At 42.2% G+C, this 16,003-nt stretch overlaps 1 protein-coding gene across 4 annotated transcripts in view; it reads left to right on the top strand.

The window, feature by feature from the left end:
- The window catches only part of LDLRAD4 (low density lipoprotein receptor class A domain containing 4), a 287,484-nt gene that overhangs the window by 94,282 nt on the left and 177,199 nt on the right, over positions 1-16,003 (top strand). For all 4 annotated transcript variants that reach the window (XM_074576574.1, XM_074576576.1, XM_074576573.1 and 1 more), the window contains one exon: positions 10,616-11,074. In XM_074576574.1, coding sequence (XP_074432675.1) covers positions 11,035-11,074 — 40 coding nt within the window. In that variant the 5' untranslated portion in view covers positions 10,616-11,034. The remainder of the gene's footprint in view (positions 1-10,615; positions 11,075-16,003) is intronic.

Genomic DNA, 16,003 nt, shown 5'->3' with positions numbered 1-16,003 from the left:
GTGCGTCTTTCCCGCCCAGATGTTTGGTTCTTTATTGCGCTTTATTAATAAGTCCAGCGCTTTCTTAGCTGTAGGGCTGCAATGCAGAAAGCAGATGCTCCTATTAGAAAACATTACGTGATATTGGAAGCTTAATTATCAAAGGCACAAAGTCAGACTCTCTTTGCATTTTCCCCTTGTTTAAAAAGAAAAAAAAAAGTCAAAAGTATTCTTTGTTTTTATGGTAAGACTTGACGCTAAGTTAACAGCTGGGAAATAAAAAGCTGCAACTCCATAGCTGAACAAGGAAGATAATGATTGTTCATCTGCAGAAATCATTATTTTCTTCTAATACGAGATTGCAGTGTTCTGTTTGTACCTGTGAAGCTTTAATTACACTACAGAATTATTTTTAAATTACATCGGTGTGGGCCCTTCCTATAGGTATCCGTGTCTTCATTGGCAGAGGACTGCAGGGGGAGAAGACTGACAGGTAGGCTTGAAAGACCACACACGTAATCTTACGGGTATTCGAAAGTAATTGTTATGTTTTTGTGCCTAAAAGGACAACGTGAAACACAAACCAAGGTTAGATTTCCGTAAATGCGTGGACAGCATAGAAGGAGAACAGGTGAATAGCATGTCTGCTTGACAGAAACAAAACAGCCCCATTTTCCTTGATGAAAATACCAACTTTTGAGCGGTTTTGTAAAAAAACCTCAGAGTGTATTTTGTTTTCAGTTAATTTGTTAAAGAAGGCGCTGTCAGTTATTGTTAACGCTTCTTCAGTTGCGTGCAGTTACATGTCTCAGTTGTATCCAGACACTATATACGAGTATAGCAACAGTGGTTTTAAAATATGGCAAGGGTATATTAAAATATACCTGTTATTAAAAATTACTGGTTAAAAATAGATAGGGTGCTAGATTTAAAAAAAAACCACAGACCTGTTCTTCTTGGTGAGCTGTTTAGTTTTGCCGCTTGGGGTTAGAAATGCTTCCTGAATTACAGCTGACGTGAGGGAATCGAAATTCTGTTCTTATGTCTGTGCTAAGCAAGAACTTCTCAACTAGGGGAATTTCACAGATATAACTGATAACAGCATTACTTCCCATGCCTTTATGCAGTTTGTTTATGTAAAAAGCTGTCCGTCAAGGACAAGAAAAAACAGCCTCTTTGCTTTTGTGTGTTGAGTAATGAGGGATTTGAGAGAATGGAACTGTGTGGTTCTCTGGAAAATGAGATTTAGCTGATCACCTCAGGATACTGCTTCCCAGCTGTGCTCTCCCCTTGAATTTTGTGAATTATTTTGTGAATTGTTTTCCAACAGTTTTTTTGAACAAGGCCGGGCTTAAAGGAGAATACGTTTTGTTAGCATTGCCTGGAAATAGAGAGTCACTGGCCTCTGACTTAGCTCAAAGGGTTTATTTGGCGTGATTTTACAATGCTAATAGAGTTGGTTTGAATTTGCAGAATGATATACTCACTCGAGAACAAAATCAAATTAATCAAAATGCTGCTTTGGCTTTTTCTCTCTCATCTGTTTTACCAGTAACACCTCTGTTCCCTAAGCGTTTTATAGCTCTCCATAGGTAGAAGTTATATCCATTTCACTAATGGGATCGGAAGCCTAGAGAGACCAGGTAACATGCCCAAAAAACCAAAGGCCAGTCTCCCAAGTCCGAGGAAAATATGAGAGATGCTAAATCATTATTTTGTTCTTTTTTCTCATTTCTGGGTTGAAAGTTGGAGTCAAGTTTTAGTTAGTTGTAATTAAGAGTTGCTGTGACTATTTCTTATGCCCCATTGACTGTGGGGCTTAGAAGTACATACATTTAAATGCTGAAGGAGCACTTTCTTCAGCGTTATTTAGATTATTTAGTAAGCAGGGTTCATTTTCCTTGGCCTGGCATGGGCAAAACCACCATGGTCTCAGGTGAACCTTTTGCTTGGATATGGCTTCTGATACAGGCTCTGTATTAATCTAGTTGTTATCTTGTTTCATTCAGAGGATAAAATTCAAGTAGATGCTCTGTAAAGCAGAGCATCTGGAGACCACGTTAAGGCAACGTTTTGGGTCTCTGGGTTGTTGGACTCCGTTCAGAGCTCAGTCACAGTATAATGACAGAGATACAATTTAAACTTGCAGGTTTTGTCAGAAACTGGGCAAAAGGGAGACCTGGTGTTAATGGGGGCAAGCAGAATTCTGGATCTCTGTTGCTTCGTGTAGATTGTTGTAGCTTAGAGTGAAAATCAAAACTAGTAGAATATGGATCAGCAAACCTTAGGATTTTTCAGTCGTCTAAAATCTGGTGCGGTTCTACAGGAGAAATTTTAGGTATTTGTTGTAACAAGGATCTCTTCTGGATACAGTCATACATCTTTTTAAGTTTTCTATGGTACTGGAAGCAAAATGAATTTGAGCGGTACAGGATCTATATAGGCAGTCTGCAATCATTGCAAACCTTCTTTAGGTTAGAAGGGGCATACACACGTGACTGACTTTTTGCACCAACGGCAGCTGTATTTCGGAGTGCCGTTGTCTCCTGGGCGACTCGCAGTAGCCCTGGGAACACCCTGCAGCTGATGTGCCCAGTGCTGTCTACAGTTTCTCTAAACTAGGTTTTGCTTGTCTGGGTAACATTCTATTTGTATTTCTTTGTGCAGCATGCAGGTAACATTGGCTGCTGACACTGTAAATAAACCAGATGAATTCTTGTGGTGTGGCTTGAATTGCAGGAAACTATAACCGGCTTTGTGTAGTAATGTGTATAAATTACTATTGAGCCTTTCTCTTACGTTCCTTGCCCTCCTGAACAGCTGCTGCTCACAGTAGATGGACTTCCATAGCCCTGACTCATACAGCCTTCCAGAAAGCTATGAAATTCTTACCAGCGCTTCTTCAGCTAATACGGTGGCAGTTTATGCTACTTCACTTGTATAGTTCATGTTTTATTCTTTAGCAGAAGAAGATTTTCTTTGGTCATGGCCCAGGTGCATAGGATGCTATATCCTTCTTGAGAGTGGCTGAGCACCCCCACTTGGCAGCGGCATACGTAGCAAACCCAGGTGCTGTACAGATAGTAGTTTTATTCTCCAAGCTAGTGGTTTTGTTCTCCAACAGCTTCCATGCCCCTTGAGCGTCTCTTCAGCATCAGTTTGTTTTTCATTACAGTTAGCGCAGGTTCACTGTTCTCTTCTGCATTTTATATTTGCCGGAATGTGTGTTGTGTTGTGCTTTTTCATTCATACCAAGTATTTTGACAGAAGTTGCAATAATGTTGGATAACTCCTATTAATCTCTTGAGTTTTTAGATTCCTGTATGCAGTTATTTCTGCAGTCCCCAGTACTGTTCAGTGGTTGGACTGCACCATTGTGTGTCCATACGCTGCTTGAGATTTTCACATGGGAGATACTGTCTTCTCAATTTCCTTTCCAGAACAATCAGAGTACAGATGTTTCTGCCTTCAGAAACTAAGTGCAGCTTGCCTAGATCCACACGGTCGGCTTTTTACGAGCGAAGTAGGTACGTGTGTCTGTATCTTCATTGTGTGTATGAGGACTTGTGGCTGCTCTAACCAGTTCAGTGGGAGAGGTTGGTTTCGGCTGTGCACCCTTTCCCTGGTGGGTGTGATGCCCTCACACAAAAGGTGCTGTCGGTGGAGAGAGGAAGGCTGCTGCTGGGTCTCCTAGGGATGGGCATGGCTGACAGCTATCGTTTGCTGCAGGGAAGGAGCACTGGCCATTCACTTCTCTTATGCAGGGTTTCTCAGTGGAGATGACACAACCATATGCTCTTATGATACCTAAAAACCTAGATAAAGAAATTGGGAAGCTTGTGTTGGCTGGTGAAAAGCTAGGAAATGCAGACTTGGAAAATTGAGAGCTTGTAAACAACATACATTGCTTATGTCCTTGTGGTGGGTTCTTGAGGTGAAAGGAAGCCAGAAGCGGCATTTCGTTCAAGCAGCAACGGGTTTCTGTGGGAGAGGAGGAGGTCAGAAACTTGTCTCACCTTGTGCTGAGCTCCACGTTGATAATGTTCTTAACAGCGGATTGGCAGTGGCTGTGTTGTGTTCTCTGGAGGCGTTTCCTCCCTGCTCGCGCATCCTACATGGCACAGCAAGAGTTAAACCAGTAACTTCCCTATCCTACTGCTCCTTGTCTGGGTGGTCAGGCTCTGCAGCTGTGACTCAGGACCACAGTTTTTGAGTGGTTTGCAGGGACGCTGAACGCCCTTTGGAGCTATGCTGGATGTTGGATACTCAAAGTCTTGAAGTATGCAGAATCCTCTGGGTTTCTGGCAGCTGCTCGTTTCTCATACAAGCCATGGGAGCACCAGTCAAAAACTTGTGATGTTTTCTCCAGTCTGCTCAATGTAATTTTTGTGTTTACCAGCCTTCTGCAAATTCAAATACTGACCCTGTGTTGCTTTGGGAAAAGATTAATTGAGACTGGATTCTGCTCTTACTACCTTTCCGTTATTTTGGCAAATAAAATTCAGAGCTCAGTTTTTTTTTTCTGACTGGTCAGGTTCATAGAGCAGCATGATTAATGATTTCTCTTGACAACTTCTGGTAATTACAGTTTTATTAGTGTCCATAAATAAACAATGCAATCTTCTCATTTGCCCTGCATAACACAGCTTGTACAATTTCTCCCAATAATTATCTCATCCAAACAAAATAGCTTGTCACGGAGATCTTAGTAAACTTTTCCACTGGGGTTTTACTGCATTCTGTCAGCACAGAGATGGGAAAATGTATGCCTCTCTAGTTTGTTCATAGAGATAGAAAATAGAGGCCCCACATTAATTATTTCACTTAACAAGATTAATGGAAGGAAATGTGGCATCCTCTTTTGTATTATCAGTTATTTATAGGATTTCTTCAAGTGAAATACTCCTTGCTATCTGATTACCAGAGGCTATTCACTTTGGCATGAAGCTACTAAACAGACCAATTTTTATATCATTATTTCAGTTTATTGCTATGCTCCAAAAAAGAAATAAACAAATAAGAGGAGAAGAAATGTCTGTACTGAAACATTCATCCTTTCACTTTTAAAATGGGCCTTGTCTGCAGTGGTTTTTGCAGTGTGTGCCGTCATTGGCGTTTGGGATATATTTTGCTTTATAGAACATTTTGCATATAGAACATTATATATGCTTTATAGAACATTTTCTTAACAGGCTAGAAAAAACAATGCTTCGTTTTGGCCATGTGCCCTCTTCTCAAGACTTGTTTCCTATTTCGACTAATGCAGAAAGACCACACCTCGCTTTGGTTGTCCTCCATTTGCCCCAATTCAGGGAGTGCTGTAACAAAACGGAAGGAAAAGAATCTTGGACACTATTCCTAAACAAGCTGAAGAGTATCTGAAAGTATCTGTAGGAATATAAATATGTATAACATAACTTAACATAGAAACTCATTTCACCGAAATGTACCAAGAAAGTGAAATACAGCAGCTGTTTAAAAAGTCACAACTGACCTATACAAATACTGAAGATAGAAAGTGAAAACAAATGATGTGTATGTGTCTGTGAGAAAGATGCGATTAGATAAACGTATTTTAAACATCTGGTTTTCAGTTTGATTTGTGTATGGTCTCCTGTGAAAGTCGCCTTGAGTTTTTTAAGCAGTCTTTGAGTTATGGAGCAAAGCATTTCCAAAGAACCAGGATTCACTTAGCACTGGTGCAGTGGTATCGTGGAAGGAAGACAAATTATAGACAGAAGTAAATAAAATGAGTGAGGATCACAGAGTAAAACACAGGCGCAGGTCTTACTGTCTAAAAAAACCAGTAGGTATAACTGGTAGATATTACTATATCTAGTTGAGAAGTCTCTATGAGAAGCAGAACTGACACCTGGAAAACTTGGTGAATCCAAAAAGGGATGGAGAGGTGAGCTATGTGTGTGCACGTATGCTTCATTTAAAATTGCTTTAGCAAACTTTAAAAGGTATTTTTACAAACACCTTTTTATAAAAACAAAATGTTGGAAGTGTTTTTCCAGCCAGAAACTTCTCAAATATATATATCCACGTCTACGCTGCCTTAACCTATAGGAAGGACAGGCTTTGCTTCAGCGAAGTGTTTAAGCATGTGGATCGTTCAGTGCTCGTCCTGGCTTCAGGCATGTTACTTTTTGCCTTGAATTTGGAGACACGCTTAAAAATCTCCCGTTGAGCTGGAGTCGTGCTGCCGGCTGGGCCAGCGCTGCTTCTGTCCTGCTTTTAGCCACAGAGTGGGTCTCGGTGCCGGCGGTGGCCCAGCTCCCACTGGCGGTCTGCCCCTGCTTGGCATCTGCCTTCCGCAGGGAGCGCAAGGCAGGACAGCTCAGGCCCTCTGCCCTTTTACACCTCTTTCACCGGAAAGCTAGAAATTCAAGCAATGAGTCCTCCCTTGATGAAGTTAAACCACGGCTCTCAAGCTGTTCAGTAGCGTTCTCAAAAACGTTAAATGTGTGGGCTTACTCTTCAGATACTCCGGTGAATAAATTTGTCAGACACCTTAGTGAAAGGCTGTCCTTTGGGTGTCTTGTGCCAAGGGCTATCACAGGAAACGCTTCCCTTGGCCATAGCCCTTCTGACAACACATCCAGTGAGTTCCTCATGCCTCTGTGCGAACCAACAACGCGTGGCCAGAGAAACAGACTGTATATAGTGAAAGGAAATGGAAAAAAAAACAAACTAAAAAACCCAAGCTGCAGCATTTACATGTTAGCCAGTGCTTTTGAGTTTTTCAACACATTACAGAGATACCAGTCTTGGAAAAAGCAGCATTTCACTACTTCTTTCAGCACAAGTTCCTCCAGGCTTGGTCCTGACTGATGATTGCAAAATACTTCATAAAGTGTAGATATTATTGCAGGATTTAATGACACGCATTGGATACTTTTGTCTCTCAGATTCTTTTTTACAGTGGCCCTTTAATACTGCATCTTGAAACATTTAGAAAAGAGGAATAGCAGGTTGACTAGCTAAATATACCATCAGAACATGTAACTAGCATAAGGTGTTAAATAGTCAAAATATCTTCTGTTTGCTATTTGTGTGAGATTCAGATGGTGGTGCCTTTCCCAGGACCAAATCTGAGAAAAGTGGAGAGGATGAAAACAAATAGATTTGATTTTTCCCTAGGTATTCAATCACGTAAGCGCATAGTAGCTGAAAACCTTTATAGCACAGCTACATATTTATGAAACGCAATGTTTTGCTTTGATTTGCTTCTGAGACTCATGTAACACTGCAGTGGATGAGTGAAAGCAGAAGAGGAAGCAGAGTTCCTGTGGCAATTGGAAAGGAGGTGACAGATGGAGCAAAGAGAAAATCTCTAGTCTCTCTCGTCTAGATTTTCTCTTTGCCATCTGATCAGTATAATGGGACACGTTCCCACTGGGGTCTCTGCAGGTTGTGAAAACTGTAATAGTTACGTCGAAGATCACACTTTATTGTAGTTCTGTTGGTATTGTTTACTTTCCTCTCTCTTTTCCAGATGTGTGTTTTCTCTTTTCGGTGCTTTAAGCAGGTTGGTTTATCATTTCTGCACCCCACTGGTATAAAGGGATAAATGCGTAGCTTCAGTGGAGTTGGCTGAGCCACGCCGAAATGTGTCAGCGGAGGTCCCGACTCAGCCTGTGTATGCAAACATGCCGGTCTGTTAGGAAACAAACACAAACTTCTTGTCTTTAAAGATCAGTTCAGCTTTAATGGAAATCTTCTTGATAGTGTAAAGTACAATAGAAAGGTCAGAGCTCTACATGCTGTTAAAAATGGAGTTTGCCGTTTTCCTGATTTGCCGTGGTATCGACTGGGATGGTTTGTCGTCTTCCCTCTGGATGCATTCGAAATCTGAGAGACCTGAAATTGTCGTGCAGATGTGACTGATGAAGGGTCTGCCTGTTGAAAATAGCCTGCTTAGCTGTCAGCGTGAAGCATTTTATAAGTACCGAACTTGGCTTCGGGTTGGTGAAGAAGCCCAGCAAGCGCTGAGCACTGCCCAGGCTTCTCCCAGCAGCCTGCTCCGGCTCCTTGCTCGTGTCCTGCCAGCCACCCCCCGGTTCATTATCCGCCAAGGGAGAGAAGAGTGCTTTTGCAGCGATAGAAAATGCTCACTTAGGGCAATCAAGAGATATCAGTATCTTCTTTCACTCGAGGCCTTAAGGGAGGACTTTTAAGGTCTGAATGAACTCTGTAAGTGTTTCGGTGTCCTGTAATGTTGTTAAAATTACATCTTTCTATCTGAAGAAGCAGCAGTTGCTGAAAGTAGAGTTTTTTGACTGTTGGGTTCTTAACTAGTTTAGCAGAGATACTGAAGATGTGGACAATAATTCTTCTTTTAATAAGTTAATTTTCAATAAATTAAATGCATTCTATTCTTCAAAGAGTCGGAAGTATATGATCTCTAATATAAAGATGTAACAACAAGAGAATTTCCCTGGATGCTAAGGTATTAGCACACATCGCTTGAGCATCTCTAAGATGGGGAGAAAAACTAAAATGCTGAAAATAGAAGACATCAAAATTGTGGATTTATAAACCAAAATCAAAAGTTACAGGGCGTCTGAAAATATGAATGCAAATATGGACCTGTTCTTGTAAATATAAAAGAAACTCAGGCCTCTAGAGAAAAAGCTTGGGAAATGAGTGCAGCATCCATCTGTAGTCATTATAGAGTAGTTAGCACAATGTTAAGAGCCAAAAGAAATATGTCCTGCAGCGTGTGTATATTATACTTGTGCAGTTGTATGTATTTCAGAATAAAATAACCTCATATGAAATGGTTATTAGTTGTGTGGAACACTTTGAAGGGCTGAAAAAGCATCTTGAGCTGAAATTTGGGAATAATAGCATTTAAAACACTATTCTAAAATTTTTTATGCATCTTTTTCTGATAGAAATACTAGATCTAAAAGCATTGTTTTCAGCGATTTTTTTTTTCTTAATTTCTACTTTCTCCTCTATTTGGGTAGAAATGGGGGAAACATCTTAAATCTGTTCTGTAACCTTATCTGATTGGAATGCAAATTACTAGATTTGAATACAAGTAACTAATCAGTCAGTCCTGTGCTGTGTTTTGAGACAAAAATGTGTGTTCTCTGGTAATACTGGTGTAACAAAAGTGGGGGAAGGGAAAAAGCGGCAACATCGTTAAGATAGAAAATTCGTCTTTGTTAGCAGCTAGCTTTCATTCAGCGTGTTCCGAGGGAAACAGCGTTCATCAGGTGTCGGGCTCGCTTGCTTGCAGTGGCACGCCTGAGAAGAGATCCTTTTTTGTCCCCCAAGAAAGGGCCCTAATGAAGCCCTGGAGGGGGGGGCTGGCTGCGCACTCGGTGGCGCCTGCGGAGCAGAAGGTGCCCCAAAGAGCGTTGAGAATCTTCTCTGAAGTTTTGGACCATCTGGGCTATTCAGCCTTATGCTTCAGGGTGTAAGCTCGTCTCTAGGTCTTGCAGTTTGGGCTAAAGGGTGAAGTGGGGCTGGGGAGCAGCTGATGGGTTATTCACCCCTGCCTGCTGAGCCCAGTCTTGCATTGTTTTCCGAAGCAGCAGGCACTGGGACTGACAGTGACGCCGGCACCCTCTGATACGGGCTGCTCCAGTAGATGGACCTCGGGTCTGATCCAGTACTGCAAGCCCTGGCTAGACTCATTAGCTAAAATCCATTAGTAGATCATAAGATCATCACAGACCTAGTTTCAACATGCCTATGCCACTGAATTGGGGGATGGCGAGCCAAGCACCGGTACGTGAAGGAGCAGGATGGCCGGGGAGTGGGTGGGTTCTCCTCCCAAGTCCTCTTTTCTTCCTTTTTTTTGTAAAATAATCTTCTCCCTAAACATGTACCTGTCTGCTGTTTGCCTTCACCCCATGGAAGTAAATGTATCCTGGTTTTTAAAAGCTGGATGTGCTGCAGCTTTAGTTTTCAGTGAATTGCTATGGAATAATTTCCATGCTATGGAATTTCCATATGAAATTTCCATGCTATGGAAAAGTAGTAGGATCAAGAAAAACTTAAACACCTTTCTCTTGTATTAACCACCTTTCTGCCCGTGGGTATTTTTAAGGTTACCAAATGTCTGGAGACATCCCAGTTGCGTCATCTGTGTTACAATTGAGATTTTAAACAGATAATCGACAGCACAGACATACAAAGGTTTTTAACCACAGAAGACTGTCAGAACGGCATGTGTAGTGCCGGCAGACAGTGCTCGCTCTTCCTGCTCCAGAAAAGAAGGGAAGCAGCTATATGAGATGCTAATAATCTCACTGTGGTTTTGAATAGACTAGACTTGAGAGTGTTGAGTATTTTTCCTTTTCCCTTTTAACTGCAATTTTGTTATTGTATTGCTGCCCCCATCTCTGCTAAATATGGCTTTTGAAATGTAAATCATATCATGTTCTCAGAGATGCATATGACACCCTCAGCACTGTTCTTCTTTGCACTTCAAAGAGCTGTGTGGTCACACTTTGCATCTCAGCAAAATCGCAATATTTGCCTTCTGAAGATCTCCTTTAATGTGTACAATCAATCCCTGATAATGTGTTTTGGGTTTTTGTTCCCTGGAGTCTGTTAATTTTAATGTTGCTACAGGTCATCAGGAAACATAATCTCTTCTTTTTTAATTTCTCAGTGAGCGTGCCTGAGGGGAGAGGAACACAAGAGAGGAGAGACAATTGAACATCACCATTGGCCGAGACCTGAAAAAATGGTGCTGGATGAACAGAGGATTAGAACTTAATTGTAAAAGGGAAATAAAGTCTTGGCAGGCAATTTGCTTCGTTTCCGCATTCATCATGGCCCGAATCCTCTGGCTGGCTGGTTAATGGGACTGTCCAACGCTTCCTACTTGGATTCGGTGCAGATCCCCTCTGCCTACGGATCAAAAGACCTGGGGTCAGGTAGGAACTGGATGGTGCCAAATACGGGGATGGAAAGAGAAATGGACTTTGGCGATCTAAGATGGAAGTGACTTGACAGCTCCAAGCTCAGCAGTTGTCTCCAGTAAGGACAGGTTAAGACGAGAATCTCAAGCTTCGCTGGGAGAGCAGTATGCAGGAAGCTGGTTTTCAGGCCACAAATGCTTTCACAGGTAAGGACTTCTGTTCTAGTTCAGCCCATAGTTTTGGGACAGTTTACTGGAGTTTAGAAAAGAAATTGGAGTTTAGAAAAGAAATTAGATTTCTTCCTGGCTGTTGTTAGCGCCTTGTAGTACTTTCAGTTTAAATAATATTTTAAAACAGTTCACTTGAGGAACAGTTCAACACTTGTATTAACAGTGAGTAACACAGTTATTCGTATTTCAGGCCCTCTGAAATGGATGGCCACAAGCCTTAGGGAAGGTGTATCCCAGCTTCTCTAAGCTGTACTCATTAACAGCTTAACAGTGAGTGGCCTCCTGGCTCAGTATGAAGTGTAATCTCTTAAGTTGCTCTTACGTTCAACACGGGAGTTTGGCAAGGGAGCAGGATGGATGTGGTTCGTATCAAGAGGCTTCTCAGAAACATGTCAGCGTTGAGCTTTATCTCATCAGCCAGAGCACATCTCTGGGTAGAACTTGGTGGGTACCTTCTCCTTGTACTCCCTCCCGCACCATTTGCATGCTGCAATGCTTAAACTGGCAAAACCGGCGGGTTTAAATGGTAACTGTTTCACCTGAGTCCAATGTATTGCCCTCTAGATACGCTGAAAATAATGTAATGAGACAGGGGATGCCAAGGTGGTGTGCTCTCTGAGGAAAGCTCCCTCTAGTGTGAAGTCTGCTGGAGTTCATTCAGTGCTTTCCCCGTCTGGGCTGGTTTCTGATTTGAGAGGTGGGAGAAGGAAACGGGCAGGGATCAGGAGATCCTGCTGCTTTGTTTCCACATCTGCTGGCCAGCTGAGACCCTGTGAGAAATACGTAGACAATCAACTAGGTATTCCTCTTGCTTTAGTAGATCTAGATAATGGATTAGTAGCACAGTGAAAGTTGGTGATGTGCGAGACATTTACTTTTCCAATTTAAAATTCTTGCCTTTAGAAGAAGTTTACTGGTTTAGCGGTTGTATGTACAAGGAAGATCATTTTCTGTCTCGGGATGCTTTACCCTGGGCTCCCTACTGTTCTGGGAGCTCTTTCCAGGAAGGAACTGTTTATTTCCCTGTGGGCAGACTCCCACTTGGTCCTTTTCCAGAGCAGATCCACCCTCAGAGAGGCTGGTCCCACCTTTCTGGCTGCAGTGGGCTGGCAGCTCTGTGTCGGGCTGTCCACACCAGCATGTCGCTTTGGCCCTGTACTGCAGTTCTGAACTGTCTCTGTTGCCTCGCATTGCTTTGATTTACCACGCTGTTTCTGTGCGTGTCAGTGAGACGTGTCTTCAAGGAGAGGAAATGGGAAGCTTTACTCCACATGTGGTGCAGTGCTGATGGGAGATAACAGAATCACGGAATGGCCGGGGTTGGAAGGGACCTTCGGAGATCATCTGGTCCAACCCCCCTGCCAAACCAGATTCACCTAGAGCAGGCTGGACAGGAATGTATCCAGGCGAGTTTTGAATATCTCCAGAGAAGGAGACTCCATAATCTCTCTGGCAGTCTGTCCACGTGCTCTGCAGCCCTCAAAGTAAAGAAGTTTTTCCTCACGTTGAAATGGAATTTCCTGTGAAGTCTGGGGTCCTCCTGCCTCTGCCTGCAGCTCCCTACCGCCATTCTTGTCATGTTTGCACATCTTCCTCCTATCTGCTCTCTGCCGCTCTCAGCTTATTCCTAGGAGTTTTTGCCACTCCTTTGCTCTCCACCAGAATTCCTACTGTGTGGACATCCGTTCCCTTCCTTACCTGACCTGCCTTCTGTGGCACTCTCCTTTGCTGAAAACCTTATTACCTTTAGCACCCTTGCAACGTTACATTATTTTCTTTCCAGCTTTACAGTCTTCTGCCACAGTATCTGCTATCCCTTAGCTCCCAGAAGGTAGGGGTTGTTGGCACTGTGAATCGGGCTGCTCGGGCAGTGAGATGTCAGAAAGCTGGTAACCTCGTATCTGCTGCTGGGTGGAAGAGACCTGGCAAATAATGATGCATAAAATGCAGGGAGATGAAATTGGGTCCCTGGAGGCCCAGGACAACAGTCAGGTTGTGGTGGCGACCCAGCAGATTCAGACCTGTTCTGGAGACTTTAACAGCGTGAAGGTTGCTTGGTCTCTTGTAAGGAATTCTTACATTCTTTTGGATTTGCCCTCAGGTAAAGATGTTAATAAACATTTTCAAGTGTTGGTAGCTGTACTAAGGAATTATTAAACGCTGAGTTAAATTGGACCATACAGTCAGGAGACTTGTAAAGGAAACAGGTTGAAATATAATTCCTTATATGAGGTGAAGGCAAGGACTTCTGTTTCTTCCAACTTGTATCAAATCCATATCTATCCATATTTGCTTTTTGGAGCTCTTTCTTGTTCCTTGTTAGATTTATGTAATGTATTTGGCTGTAAACAGTGGGTAGGTATGTATTTCTTAGAGAAATTCATTGGACTGTGTTAGGCTAATTTAAGAGTTGCCATAAAAGTGTAATGGCAGGTGCATATGGTTGCTCCTCTGCTCCTTGCTATACTGCTCCTTTTGTTTTATTGGAATGCCAGTTTAGCTGTAGGAAAAAACAGTAGCTGCTAGCGGCGGAGGGGGCATGACCACATGCAGAAGGGAGCTAATTTGTACAGAAAAAGCTTTGATATCTGAAACCTGTGCAGTGTCAACACTGAATCTAGCCATGCTAAGTGACTGCAGCTATTGCAACAATCAGAGTAATCGTTTCAATTTACAACTGAACAGAGTGCTGGCAAAAGAAGCCTGGGAGGATGATGCCTCTGTGTAGCCACCTTCAGAGTATTTCATAAACCTCCTTTCCACCTCCTAATTGCTGTGACCTGGAATGGCTTACAGTAAAGGCTAGGAGATATTTTGATCCTGTCTGTACGCTCAGGCTTGATTAGGAAAGAGATGGCTGAGCCTATGATGGTAAAAGGCAATTTGAGCGATAGCAATCATGAAAGAGCGAGCTTATCGTTCTTCAGAAGATGAGAAAAGGGAACTTGAGAATAAAAGCCATAGCATGCAAGAAAGTAGATTGCATTCAACTCATAGAACTGATAGGTAACATTTCTTGGGAAACAAACCGAAGAGGTTAAGGAAGGCTGGCAATTTCTAAAGGAACTAACTTTTTTTTTCTCCAGTCACAATAAAGAATATTAAAAGCACAAATAAAAGTTGTCCCAATAAAAAAGGGTAAGCAGAGGCAAAATTGCATGATCCGAAAATGGAAGATTCATACAGAAAGTGGAAACTGGATATTTTACTAGAGATAAGCGCAAAAGAACATGACAAGAATGCAGGGGCCAAATCAGATAGGCCGAGGCACAAAACAAAGTACAACTAATAAAGGACATGGTAACAAGGAAACATGCTACGTTCTCAGTAGTAATAGGAGGAAGACTGAGTTTCTGGACTACTAGTTGAGAGGGAATGACAAAACTCATGATCTGAGAGGACCAAGTAGTTAATGACATTTTCTTTTCATCATTCTTTGACGAAAAGGGTTACCAGGTGGCAAGAAAAGGGCTGCTACCTTGAGAAAGGTAAGAACTGATTTATAAACAAATGAGATAGGATAATAGATATTTTAGAACAAGCTGGAGCTTATTAAATTATCTCTGCAACATAGGGTGAAATAGCTGAAGCAATGTCTGAGCAATTAGTGGTTACACTGGAGAACGTTTGGAGGACAGTCTAGGTTCAAAAAAGCTGTGACAGAGCAAGCACTGCACCTACATGTAAACTTTCCTGGGTCCTTCTTTTTCCCCTTTGCAGTAGGTAGCTTATCTTAAATTCTTGGGGAAAAAAGTTTGAATCAAATAATCAAGTAATTTTTAAAAATAAATAGCCTGTAGATAATAATATGATAAATGAATTTGCATATTTTTTTTCCAGAAGGTACCTTGTCAGTGGGGCCTAATTTCCCTGCAAGTAGAGAAATAGTATATCGTAATTTTTGGATGGCTTTTTACCCTTTCCTAAACAAGGCAGCAATATGGGCTACAAGGTGGGTACACAGTTGGCTGGAAAGCTGTTCTTGGAATAATTACTACTGATTCATAGTCAAACTAGAAGGATATATCAAGTGGGATTCTGCTCTGGATTTCCTGAAAATATTCAATATTTTAATTAATGACTTAGATGCATGCAAAATTTCCAGATGACACCGACCAGAGAGAGGATGTAAACCCTCTGAGCACAGGATTAGAATTCAAAATTACTGTGGTGTATCGGAGAACTGGTCTAAAATGAATATGATGCAGTTCATCAAGGACAAGTTCTAAATTGTGGTTGGGCAGGAATAATCAGCTGTGCAAATCAAAATGTAGAATAACTGGTAAGGCAGCAGGTCTGCAGAAAACAGATGGGCAGTTGCAAGAGTTCAGAAAATGGCTATGAATCAACAATACTATGCCATAAATGTTATGCGAGAATATATGGACAGGAGTATGCATGTAAGACATGCAAAATAATTTTTCCACTGTACTTAGCATTTATGTGGCTGGTGTACCAATTCTGCTCTGTGCAGTGCTCTTCAGGCCTGTTGGAAGCATCCAGAGAAGAGTAAAAGAAAAGGCCAGAGGCCTAGACAATACGACCCTTAAGAATTGGAAAATGGTCTTTTTCAGACTAGAACAGTAATTCTTGAACTTTCTGAAGGTGTTTTTCCTAGGTTCCCACGAAGCTGTGGGGATTTATGCCAGGGCATGTGTCTGCTGCACTGAGCTACAGGGCAGGATGTGGCCATGATACAGCAATGCTTTGGTGTGATGGTCAGGACCCACCTTGCTTGCACGCTTCTTATCTGCCATGATGTTCTGCACCTTCTGCCTTGGCCACTCTCAGTGCTGCACCAGTGCTAGGGTAACAGCGGTGGGGATCCTGGACAGCCAAGGTCTATTTTTTAAATTAGCCACTTTCTTTTACCAGTGTGTGTTTTGAGTGCTGGTTTAGGAGAAC

This window comes from Larus michahellis, chromosome 2 (genome assembly GCF_964199755.1).
Source record: "Larus michahellis chromosome 2, bLarMic1.1, whole genome shotgun sequence".
NCBI lineage: Eukaryota > Metazoa > Chordata > Aves > Charadriiformes > Laridae > Larus > Larus michahellis.
Note: the sequence above shows the minus strand (reverse complement) of the source record. Positions and strands in the feature narration are given on the sequence as shown.